A 12,654-nucleotide genomic window follows, 5' to 3' on the forward strand; every position below is an offset into this window, starting at 1 on the left:
ATGAACAGTCATGCGACTTTCACGTTCACGCTCCAGATTGACATTTGTCACACTTCTTTTTAGATCCATCTTCTTTTAGTGTTCATTTGCGCATGCTTCTCAGTCTCAGCGTGACCAGTATGTAAACAGCCAAACTAAAAATAAAACTTCCCCTCTTCCTCTCTTCCTCTCCTTCCCCTCTTCCTCTCCTTCTCCTCTTCCTCTCCTTCTCCTCTTCCTCTCCTTCCCCTCTTCCTCTCCTTCCCCTCTTCCTCTCCATCTCATCTTCCTCTCCTTCCCCTCATCCTCTCCTTCTCCTCTTCCTCTCCTTCCCCTCTTCCTCTCCTTCTCATCTTCCTCTCCTTCCCCTCTTCCTCTCCTTCTCTTCCTCTCCTTCCCCTCTTCTTCTCATTCCCCTCTTCCTCTCCTTCCCCTCTTCCTCTCCTTCCCCTCTTCCTCTCCTTCTCATCTCCCTCTCCTTCCCCTCTTCCTCTCCTTCTCTTCCTCTCCTTCCCCTCTTCTTCTCATTCCCCTCTTCCTCTCCTTCCCCTCTTCCTCTCCTTCTCCTCTTCCTCTCCTTCCCCTCTTCCTCTCTTCCAGGAGGATTCCGATTAATAGAGCGACCGCAGGCTTCACAATCACAAACCAATGACCGGAACATTCCATGTCACTCTGCCAAGTCCCGTTGTGCCTCGTCGTGGTCCTTCTATGGAGTCTGTGCCCTACCGTACGCGTGTGTGTGCGTTTGTTTCTGTATGTCGGTGTGTGAGTGTATGTGTGTTTCTGTGTGCATTACTATGTGCGTTTGTACAACAGTGTATGTGAGAGGTTTAGAGAGAGGTGTGTGTGTGTGTGCGCGTGTGTGTGTGCGCGTGTGCCCTCTGTGGGAAGCTACCATTGACAGTGACTCCCTCCCACTGAGCATGGCACCTGGCTACAAGGGAGACGGTGTGTGTGTGTTTGTGTCCGTCTGTCTGTGCGTTTGTGTGTGTGTGTGTTCTGTCAACCCTGTGGCTTTCACGTAATTAAACCGTAGAAGAAAATAGTACATTTTACCACTAAAAGCACCTAAGTGTCTATATATAAATGAACTATACACGGTAATCTATTTGAAATGGAAGTACAATTATCTACTCTATTTTTGTGTGTAAAATTGTCACTGTTTTTTGCGGTGGACTATGAATTGCTACAGTATTTGTGTGTTGATGATAATGTATTTTTTTAATGTTGTCACTGTTTGTTGATAAAAAAATATATATAATAAAGGATCACATAATGGGAGTGGTGTTTTGAAAAGAGCATGGAACCAAACTGTTTACCTTCTACTGGCTGTGATATGGATTTATTTTGTTAAGTGTTTAATAAAGTATGACAAGGGAATGAAAATCGTGTCTGTTTAAATGGTGTGTGTGTTAAATTGGTAAACTATATTTGTGAGAACTCCTTGACAAACCACCCTTTAATGTGAGGACATTTTGGCCGGTCCTCACACTGAAGAAAATGCTGCTTATCCTGTTATGGTTATAATTAGTTAGGTTAGGGATATAGCATGTATGCATGTATTAAGGTCCAGCTAAGGGGCTAGCCGCTAGGGAATTAAGGTAAGTCAATACTCAATGTCAATGTCCTCACAAGTATAGTAAAATAAAAAAGTCTGTGTTATACCGGTGAGCTCCGGTATGCTTTATTATGAATACCATATATGGCGGATCAATAAAACCCCTTCCATGAAGGATTATGGAAACCAGAGAATAATTTCTAATGGGATCGGGAGATCTACTACATGCCTTGTTACATTATAGACAACATATGGAGGGGGGATGCAATCAAACAGGCAGAATCTCTTTCATCCCAATAGTCAAAGTCTAGCGTGCAGATTAATACACGACCAGCATATATACTGTATCATACATGTACATAATGTATTCTCATTACATGCAGATTTCCCAGGTGATATAGGAGCCGCCTGCCACTGCTGGCTACATCTCTGCTCCACGGATACTGTAGATGCTTCACGTTTACATAAGATGAGAAGAAGTAATTTGCTTCACAGTCTCGTTTTTATTAGATTCAAATGTATTATCATACAGCAAGTACAGTCCAACGAAAAGATCCACCCAGAGTACAAATGTAACGGTAATGTGCAATAGTAATATACAATGTACAGGTGGTTAAACTGGATATAGAATATATAAATGAGTACTACTGAGTAATAGTGCTAATCAGATGTATATACAGAGTGGTCGTATTAATGTATAGTGATACAGGTATAAAGACACTGGTAGTAAAACTGGCTAGCAGCCTAACTAGTAAGAGTAGGTAGGGATATGTATACATATGGTATCTACAGATATGTAAAAAGGATTATATGCAGGTATGTACAGACAGATATATATGTTAAGAATAACTTTATATACAGCATTATTGTACATGCCATCATACATTTTTATTTATATGGGTTATACAAGTGTATAAGTAGGTATAGGATTATATGCAGGTATATTATATGCAGATATGGATATATATATATATGTGGTAAATATAGATATAAATGTATCTATATACAGTATATACAGCACTATTGTACATGGTATCATACATATAATTATATGGGTAGATTATTAAGATTAATAATTATATTTATTATTTGATATTTAGCAAAGCATTCACTGAAATCCATAATGCATTGTGAGCATCTGAAGATTGCAGATAAAGACATAAGACAGAGCCATAAGGCGGATAAAAACACAGTGAACACTGCAGAGGAAGACAGTGAATGAATTGTAGCTCCCGTGTCAGCAGGACGGTAAGACAACATGTCCTCATTATTGTCCTTCTCTGGGGAGTGATGGAAAGTAGGACAGAGCAGCCAGTCGGTCCCCTGACAACGACAAAATAGTGTCTTGTCTGTGTGTGTTTGTATCAAATACCTGCAAGGCATTCAATCACCACAGACAAAAGAAGGTGGGCAATATGAACTGCACATACATTAATAACTAAAGTAATCTACCTTGCCTATATATTACTACCTATTATGCAAATATTACTACCTACTATGCTAATATTACTAGCTAGTATGCTATATTACTACCTACTATGCTATATTACTATGCTAATATTGCTACATACTATATGCTAATATTACTACCTACTATGCTAATATGACTACATACTATGCTAATATGACTACCTACTGCGGCACGGTGGTGTAGTGGTTAACACTGTCGCCTCACAGCAAGAAGGTCCAGGGTTCGATTCCCGCTTGGGGACCAGGTTTCCATGATGCCAGTTACCCAGGTGGGGTATCTCCCAGGCCTTTCTGTGTGGAGTTTGCATGTTCTCCCCGTGCTCGCAAGGGTTTCCCCCCCCGATAAGATAAACCCAATGGAAAAACATGCACTACAATAGATCGCTAACGCTGTGGCGTCCTTGACGAAGACGGACAGGAGCACTTGGATTGGTCCCCTGGCGCGGCTCACGTTGACGCCTGTCTGCTCCCGGCTGCCCTTGGGGGGGAAGGACGACGGGATGGGTTAATCGCAGATACGAATTGCATGCATGCATCGCATGTGTGCCGATTGGTGACCTCTGAGCAGGTCCTACATTATATTATATACTATGCTAATATTACTACCTACTATGCTAATATGACTACCTACTATGCTAATGACTATCTACTATGCTAATATGACTACCTACTATGCTAATATGACTACCTACTATGCTAATGACTACCTACTATAATAATATTACTACCTACTATGCTAATATGACTACCTACTATGCTAATGACTACCTACTATACTAATATTACTACCTACTATACTAATATTACTACCTACTATGCACTCAAGACTGTAGCACTCAAGTTCGACACTGTTTGATGAACAAACTTAGCTGCCAGAGTTATGACTAATGTAAATGTAATAAGAGGATGCAGTTTGATGGCTTTCAATATGGGGGCTGTTGCTTTTAGAGACAGAAACCCATGTCTTCTATCAGAAAATATGTTGGCAAGATTTTATTCATGATTCACGACAGTTTTCAGCACTTCTTTTGGCCCCGTTTATGGTGGAGAATTTTTTTTCACACTACAGTAGGCTTTGAAGAGCGCTAGCAGAAGAGACATCTTCTATTATGTAACCTATATGCTTGTCTGTACCTAATATGTAGTATTATTGTTTGTTTGTACATTGTCTGTACATGTCTGATGTAAATATTTTGCATGATGTGTTTTTAACCTGTTCTCAATTACCTGTAGCCTATGCCATATACTGTATGTTATGCTTTCTTTTTTAGCGGCTTTTTAACACCAGGCCCAGGGACAACAGTTGAATATTAGCTTTGGCTAACACTGTCTCACACATTTACTTTATGTTCATTAATGTGTGCTGTCCCTGTTCAAATACAGTTTAAACTGCAACTGAAACCAAGCTGAATGCGGCTTGTGTCTGACTGGTCTGCTACCTTCAGACGGATTAAAAGACATATTCCGGCTATTTACACAAAACAAATACTGCTGTTCCGCTACAACTATTTACATTTGTGAACAGATACACATTTTACACAGATATAAATATGGAATTAGACTCACAAACCAGCGGAGGTTACAAGTGTTGTAAGGTACATTTTAGGGAATGTTGTACTTTTTCAAAGGACATGATGTACGTTTTCCTCTACATTTATCTGAACCCATCGGTTACTAGTTACTTTGAAGAAAAAGATTTTGTGTAGAAAATATGGCAAAAATAATTGACAAAGATGATGTACTTTCACATTTGAAGCCGGCCAACTTCAAGAGGACATAATCAGAGCAGCATCACTGGACCACATACTGTGACCTCTTTAACGTGACCTTTAGAGGTCAATGGTCCCCAAGTGCTGGAATACACAAACATCATATGGAATGTGTACTTTTGTACTTGAGTACATTCAATATAAAATTCGTTTACCTAAGAAGAATTTTGGAATGGAGGACATCTACTTTTACTTTTAGTGTCGAGTACTATTTCATCTGGGTATTTCTACTTCTACTTAAGTAAAGGTACTGTGTGCTTCTTGCTCCACTCTGAACCAGCGCTGAGACGTCTCGTCTAAAGACAAGTTTCCCCGTGAACATGGAGGTAGCACAGTTAGGCCAGTCATACATAAACAGACTTTTCCAATGTCTGATCAATCTTCTCTACACAAGAGAAAAAGATGTGTCTTTTACACTTGGGTAAAACAGCAACGTTCTATTTTCGAATGATTACGTTTGCATGTCCAATGTTACGAAGGATCAGATTAAACCGAATATATATATTTATTTATGGATATATATTGAATAGTATTTGTATGTCGTTTGATATCCCTTGTATATTCCTTGTACATATGCACGGAATATCCCTTTAGCCTACTATAGCCCATAATAGTTCATTCTCTTATTGGACAAAGGACCAGGCGCCAGGGGACCAGCCCCTGGCGTCAAGTTCAAAGGTACCGACGAGACATGTCCGTACTAGCCCCGGCTCCGCTCAGGGATACGGCTACCGAAATGAGAGTGGCACTATTTGTTCACCGTGCATATAAATATGGCGCAAGTAAATGTAGAAGTCCCTTACCCTTCTTCCCAACTTAGTAACAGAACGTGAAGCCTCACCCACGATACGACGTGCGGTGAAGTATGGCCTGTTTGGCCTTAGAATAGCATTGAGACCTCGTGCGAATTAATAACTGAATTGTCAGAGTTTGGCACTGTACCGTCGAGTGCGACGTATTTCTATCAAGTAATAATAGTCTATCGTGTATGGTGCATCGTGCGGTTAGAGTTCTAAAGTGACCAGCATCTCCAACGCTTCCTCGTGTTATCTAGAGTCTTATCCAGGTTGGGCCGACCACATGGCGCTTTCATCCGAGGAGATCTAGGCGAGGACCGAGGGACATGTACACTGGATTACCTACCCGACGACTGCTGAGCCCTATGCGGCTGGAATATATATTTGCTTTGGTACTGTGATTTGTGGAGCGGATAATCGCCGACGCCTGTGAGTGTTGGATTTACCCCCGAGAGGAGTCAAGTTGAGTCGGCGCTCAGAGAGACTGAGGTCGCCTAGCTTCTTCTTCATTGTGGAGCTACAGCCTACAAGAGAACCAAGGTGTATTCATCTGCGGATCAAGAGTCTATTGCACTGTCTTCTGTACTTGAAGTCTCCATAGATATCGTTGACCAGACGGTCTACTACCGACGGCTCTCCTACCCGCCCTACCGGCTTACAACCGGGAGGACCCCCTCTAGCATATCCCGCTATATCATTAAGTGTACCATAGATATAATTCCCTAAGAGCCAGGTTGTATACTTGCTTCCTGCATAACCAGAGATTGGACATTCAGTGTTGATTTGCCTACGAGTACTCCTTTGCCTTACAAGTGCATTCAAATGATAAATGTAAGATAAATATTCTATGTACCTTTTGCTCCATTAAATATTTGATTATTACCTTTGACTGGAACCGATTTCATTGTGGAAAGTGTTCATCATATTTAGATATCGTGTACTGTATGGCCAGTAGTTAAAGTACATAAAGCGGTAGTGGTTTAATGATACCATACTTATCAATACAGTCAGGGAATTGTACCCCTCAGTTACAATTGGTCCTTCGAGCCGGAGGGTAATTAGCGTAATATTAATATAGTGGTATTAATATTGAAATGGCCTATGATGAACACTCCACGAAACGGTCCTCCTAAAGTAGAACGCCCGCAGCGTAGACGGCAGCCACCTCAGTACTTAGAGGATTACGCTGCCAGTATACTACCTAGCCTTCTACAGACGGTAAACACGGTAAAAGTAGAAAGTAAAATTATGTCCGACCCTATCAACCAGGATACCCCGACCACAGAGGCCCAAGTGGGTTCTAATGTAACTGACCAAGCTCACGGTGGGGACCAGGAGGGAACTGACACGACTTTACCCCCCGCCAAGACCGAAGAAGTAGTCCCCGGAGAGCTCCGGGAGGAAGACAACCCTCCAGAGATGGAACTCTGCACGGAACAAGATGAGGAGAGCGCCGAGGAGATAGAGCTCCAGGACTCCCCGCAGGAGAACGCATCCCCAACGAGTACTGCCAGGAGCGGATCACCTCAACCAGCGTCTTCCCCCAGCGAGGCGGACAAGATGCTGGCACAGGCGTTCCTCGCCAGCCTAGCAGCCTCCACAGAGCGCGATCGGCTCCAAGCACAGACGCTTAGTGAGCGCGAACATTCTACCATGGAAAGAGAACGCATTCAAGCGCAGCAACGGAGCGACGAAGAGCGTATACGTCTGGAGATGAGACGCCTTCAGACGGAAGAGAATATGGCAAGAGACCGGGCCGACACCCAGCGCGCCGCTGCCGGTGCCCAAAGAGAAGCAGAGCGCGACATCGCTCTCACCAAGCGCAAAGCCGAGCGCGACCGATTACAAGCGCAGCTAATGGAGCAGCTGATCGCCAGGGCAACACCCCCTCCCTCCACACGGGGTTCCAGGGCCTCGTCAAGACACGGGTCAAGGGCACCCTCCCCTAACCGATCAAGCGACCCTGAACTCGACCACCAGAGAGAGCCTATACCCCCCTCCGAACCCCTTCCCCGACCGGTCCCAGTGAGACCCAGCTACAAGGAAGGAACGGCGTACACCGCGGAGAGGCTAAATAGACGACTACAGGATCTAGATGACCTGACAGAGGAAGAAGAGGGAGAGGAGGAGAGTCAAGCCCGACAGCAGCACAGTACTCCACAGGACCAGGAGGTCCAGTACAGCCCAGGCTATACCCCCGCGGCTCTGCGCTACAGACCCCCGACTCTATTCACGGGTGAGCATGACGCACGACCAGTCCCGAGGAATAGCACCTGGACCAGCGGGCCATGGTACCCTGCCGGTACCAGCCCACCGAGAGGCGTAAGAGGAGACTCGCCTAGGAGGCCTCTCTTCCAACGCTCACTGATGTGCCAGCCATCCACGGCGTCCTACATTGGCACACCGACGTTTCCAGACTTCACCCATGAGAACCGAGCACAGTACACGGAGCTACGGATGTGCTTAGAGACAATGATGGTGGATGTAGCTGATGAACGCCACAAGTATGCTATCCTATTGAAGCACCTGAAAGTGCCCAGAGCGCACAACATAGCGCTAGCTTATGCCACCTCTACGACCCCATACACCGCGGCTCTAGCAGCACTAGACCAAAGATATGGACGTATATGGGATTACGTAATACAAGAGATAAGGCATATCGACCGCCTACCCCCAGCAACAGACAATCGCTCACTAGACGACCTGTCTATCAAAGTACAATCCCTGGTAGGGATGCTGGGGGCGCAACGAGAAAAGGGTATGCACGAACTATACGCAAACTCGAATGTCGAGAGGATTTTAGAGAAGCTGCCGCCCGCCCGACAGGAGCGCTTCAGGCGGCAAAGAGACCACCGTGATCCTAACGGTCCCGAGCCATCCCTCCTAGACCTAGCCGACTTCCTGGCGAGAGAAGTCAGCAGCCTACGGTTGGATACGTTCGTGCGGAGCACGCCAAGCTCCAGAGAGGGACCTAGGAGAGCAAACGATGGCCGAAGATTGGTGACTGTCATGCACCAATCAGAATCAGTACCGAGCAGCAAGAACCACAGTACCCCCTCGATGAAAGAGAAGTGGAAGATGGTGTGCCCGTACTGCGAAAAGGAACACTGGTTGTCACAATGTGACCTGTTCAAGAAGATGACCGCTGAAGAAGTGAGTCACTGGATAAAGTCCAACAGGCGCTGTTACCGATGTGCGCGCAGTCACATGGCAGCCGAGTGCCGCCTAAAGAAGAGGTGTAGTCGGTGTGACGGAGCCCACCTAGATGTCCTACACGACAGTAACAGAAGAAAGCCTGCACCATCCAGCAGCACAAAGGCAAGTGTTATGTACATTGACCCCGCTAGCAGCGGGGGCGCCCAGGTGCTCTTAAAGGTGGTCCGCGTAACACTGAGTTACCAAGATAAGGTCATGGACACTTACGCCGTCCTTGATGACGGGTCAGAGAAGACCCTTCTCCTCGCGTCCGCTGCGGCCCAGCTGGGGCTGCGGGGGAGCGAAAACCAGATGACGATTCGGACAATAAGAAGAGATCTAAAGACGATAAAGGGCGAGAATGTCTCCTTCACTATCGCAGCAAGCGGGCAGCCAGAGAGACGGTATAGGATTACTAATGCTTTCACCAGCCAAGAAATAGGACTATCGCAGTACACCTACCCCATCGCCAAGCTGATGGAGAAATATGTGCACCTGCGTCAACTACCTATCCTGCTCATAGACGGTGCCACCCCGACCCTGCTGATAGGCTCCGACCATGCAGACCTCATAGTCCCGATAGACCGGGTCCATACAGGACCCAGAGGTTGTCCTGCAGCAGTCGAGACCCGCCTAGGATGGACATTACAAGGCCCCCTCGCCAAGTCTCTTAACCGAACAGCAGCCACTAGCTGCCTCCACTCCAGAGTGACAGAAGAAGACACCACTCTCCTGCAGCATGTCGAGAGGCTATGGACACTAGAGACAATGCCCTTTAAGAACGAAAAGAAAGACATTCGTTCTAAGGAAGATATTTACGCTATAGCCCTCCTCGAGCAAGGGACAAAGAGAGTCACAGTCAACGGAGTGATGAGATACGCAACTCCACTCCTGAGGCGAGAGGGAATGCCCACCTTTCACGCCACAAAAGAAGCGACGGAGCGGTATCTATTGAACACAGAGCGGCGCCTAGCCAAAGACCCCGCTCAAGAGACTGTGTACCGCGCTGAGATTAACAAGCTAATCACAGCGGGACACATAAAGAAAATTGACATTAAAGAGGCCGATCAGACGACCGAATCATGGTACGTGCCGCACCACAAGGTCCACCACAACGGCAAGGATCGTATTGTGTTTAACTGCAGCTACCAGATCGGATCACAAAATCTGAATAAAGAGCTCTTGCCCGGCCCAACACTCGGCCCCTCTCTACTAGGCGTGCTACTACGCTTCCGCCAGGACAAGGTGGCTATCAGCGGCGACATCAAAGGGATGTTCCTGCAGGTGAGACTAGTGGAGGAGGACAAGCCCCTGCTGCGGTTCCTATGGAGAGAGAGGATCGGAGATGAGCACCCAGCCATCTATCAATGGGAAGTCCTCCCTTTCGGAACCACATGCAGCCCATGCTGTGCTACGTTTGCACTACAAAAACACGTCGCAGAGGACCCAGCAGCAGATGAAGAGGTCCGACAAAGTGTGACAAATAGTTTCTACGTGGACAACTGTTTACAAAGCGTCTCGACGCCAGAAGAAGCCGAGGCTCTTCTACTCAAGCTCCGCGCCTCCCTGATCAAAGGCGGCTTTGATCTCAGGCAGTGGGCCAGCAGCGACCCGCAAGTATTGCGCAGCCTCTCCCCCGAGGACAAGGCAGCGAGCAGCGACACCGGGATGGCGACCATCCCAGGAGAAGCCCAAGAAATGACACTAGGACTAGTCTGGCGCTTCAAAACAGACTCGCTCCATTATAGACACAAACCCCTGACCAAGGAGCAGGGAAGGTCGACGGCAATACCGACCACCAGACGGAGTGTATACAGAACACTCACCAGACAATATGACCCGTTGGGATGTATTCTACCTTACACCACCAGGGCAAAGATGATTGTAAGAGCGCTATGGGACAAGGACCAGGGCTGGGACGATCCCATACCCGAACACCTTGCATCCACATGGAGAGAGTGGGAGACGGAACTCCGCTCACTCCCAGGTGTTAACATACGCCGCAGCTACTTCCCACCCACAGTGAGGCCAGAGACATGCAAGATGGACCTGCACGTATTCAGCGACACCTCCGAAGTAGCCTACGGTTCGGTGGCCTACTTGCGTGCCCGAGAGGAGGGAGGAGAAATACATACTGCTTTCATCCTGGCTCGCTCAAGAATAGCCCCACGAAAGCAACAATCTATCCCGCGTCTAGAGCTCTGCGCAGCCCTAGCAGGAGCGCAGCTCGCCACGTTAATCCAACGTGAACTCACCATCCCGGTGCAAAGAACAATCTTGTGGTCAGACTCCACGACAGTACTCACATGGATCCGGTCTGATTCATGCAGATACAAGGTCTTCGTGGGAGTCAGAGTCACCGAGATTCAAGAGTTAACAGAAGTAGCGAGCTGGAGGTATGTGGACACCAAACACAACCCAGCTGACGTCATCACCCGGGGAATGTCCCTGGATGACCTCACCCGTCACAACCTCTACAGTGACGGACCAGAGTTTCTCAAACTCCCCGAAGAAGAGTGGCCTACACCCACCCCACGGGAGGCGAGTAAAGAGGAGGCCGAAAACAAGAAACCTATGTTCTGTGGATTGAACACACTCGTCTCCACAGACCCCGACATAGACGATTGCCTCACCCTACAGAGTGCGCAGCTAAAGACATTTCTGTGGCACCACCCAGAGGTTCAGCCCACGACTGACATTTCAGCAGCTGACTACGAAGAAGCAGAACTTCTTCTACTACAACGAGCCCAGAGAGACTCGTTCCCCGATGAGCTAGACTGTCTACAGGGAGCAAAGCCCGTCCCATCAGACAGCAGACTGCTCCACCTAGCCCCCGAGAGCGACGCCCATAGTCTCATCAGAGTGGGTGGTCGTCTGCGGAGAGCCCCAGACTTACCGGATGACGTCAAGTACCCGATAGTCTTGAACAGCCGACACAAGGTCACAGAGCTGATCATAAAGAAATACGACGAGGATGTGCACCACGCAGGGGCAGAGAGAGTCTTCGCAGAGATCAGACGTCGTTATTGGATACTGCAAGGGAGAGAAGCAGTGCGGCGCTTCCAGCGAACCTGTCTAGACTGTCGTAAGTGGCGAGCGCAGCCCAGTATACCCGGGATGGCTGACCTACCTCCCTGTCGCCTCCGACTCGGCGACAAGCCTTTTCACTCCACCGGTATGGACTGTTTCGGCCCGCTGTATATAAAGAAAGGAAGAGGAACCGAGAAGCGGTGGGGTATTGTATTCAAATGCATGACCACCAGAGCGATACATATCGAACTCCTTCCAACCATGAGCACAGACTCATTCCTTATGGCCTTCCGAAGATTCACATCACGGAAAGGAAAACCGTCTACATTATTGTCTGATCACGGGACAAACTTCAAAGGCGGAGAAAGAGAGCTGAGAGAGAGCTTCCAAGCTATGGGCCCAGAACTTAAGACCCACCTCGCTCCATCCCAGATTGACTTCCAGTTTAATCCCCCGAACGCACCTCACTTCGGTGGAACTTGGGAACGAGAAGTACGTTCTATAAAGACAGCCCTGTACGCCGTGCTTGGGGCCCAGACCGTGGCGGAAGAAGTCTTAATGACAGTCCTCACGGAGATCGAGGGAGTATTGAACTTAAAGCCCCTCGGTTACGTCTCAAGTGATGTAGCAGATGTCGACCCAGTCACCCCCAACACACTCTTGATGGGGCGGCTGGACCCCGCGCTACCCCAGACAATGTACAGGCCTGAAGAAGCGAACGGCTGAAGAATGTGGAGGTACAGTCAAGTATTGGCTGACAAGTTTTGGAACAGCTTCCTACTCCACTACCTACCGTCTCTACAGACCCGCCAGAAATGGGTGAAAGAGAGAGACAATTTGACAGAAGGAACAGTCG

The 12,654-nt window shown here is 47.5% G+C and overlaps 1 protein-coding gene across 2 annotated transcripts in view; it reads left to right on the forward strand.

Annotated features, from left to right (window-relative positions):
• LOC311236420 (uncharacterized protein) overlaps positions 1-1,354 on the forward strand; it is a 33,539-nt gene extending 32,185 nt beyond the window's left edge. For both annotated transcript variants that reach the window (XM_084324098.1, XM_084324100.1), the window contains one exon: positions 580-1,354. In XM_084324098.1, coding sequence (XP_084180224.1) covers positions 580-594 — 15 coding nt within the window. In that variant the 3' untranslated portion in view covers positions 595-1,354. The remainder of the gene's footprint in view (positions 1-579) is intronic.
• The last annotated feature ends 11,300 nt before the right edge of the window (positions 1,355-12,654 follow it).

The sequence above is a fragment of the Notolepis coatsorum genome (assembly GCF_963971535.1).
Source record: "Notolepis coatsorum genome assembly, chromosome: 11".
Lineage (NCBI taxonomy): Eukaryota > Metazoa > Chordata > Actinopteri > Aulopiformes > Paralepididae > Notolepis > Notolepis coatsorum.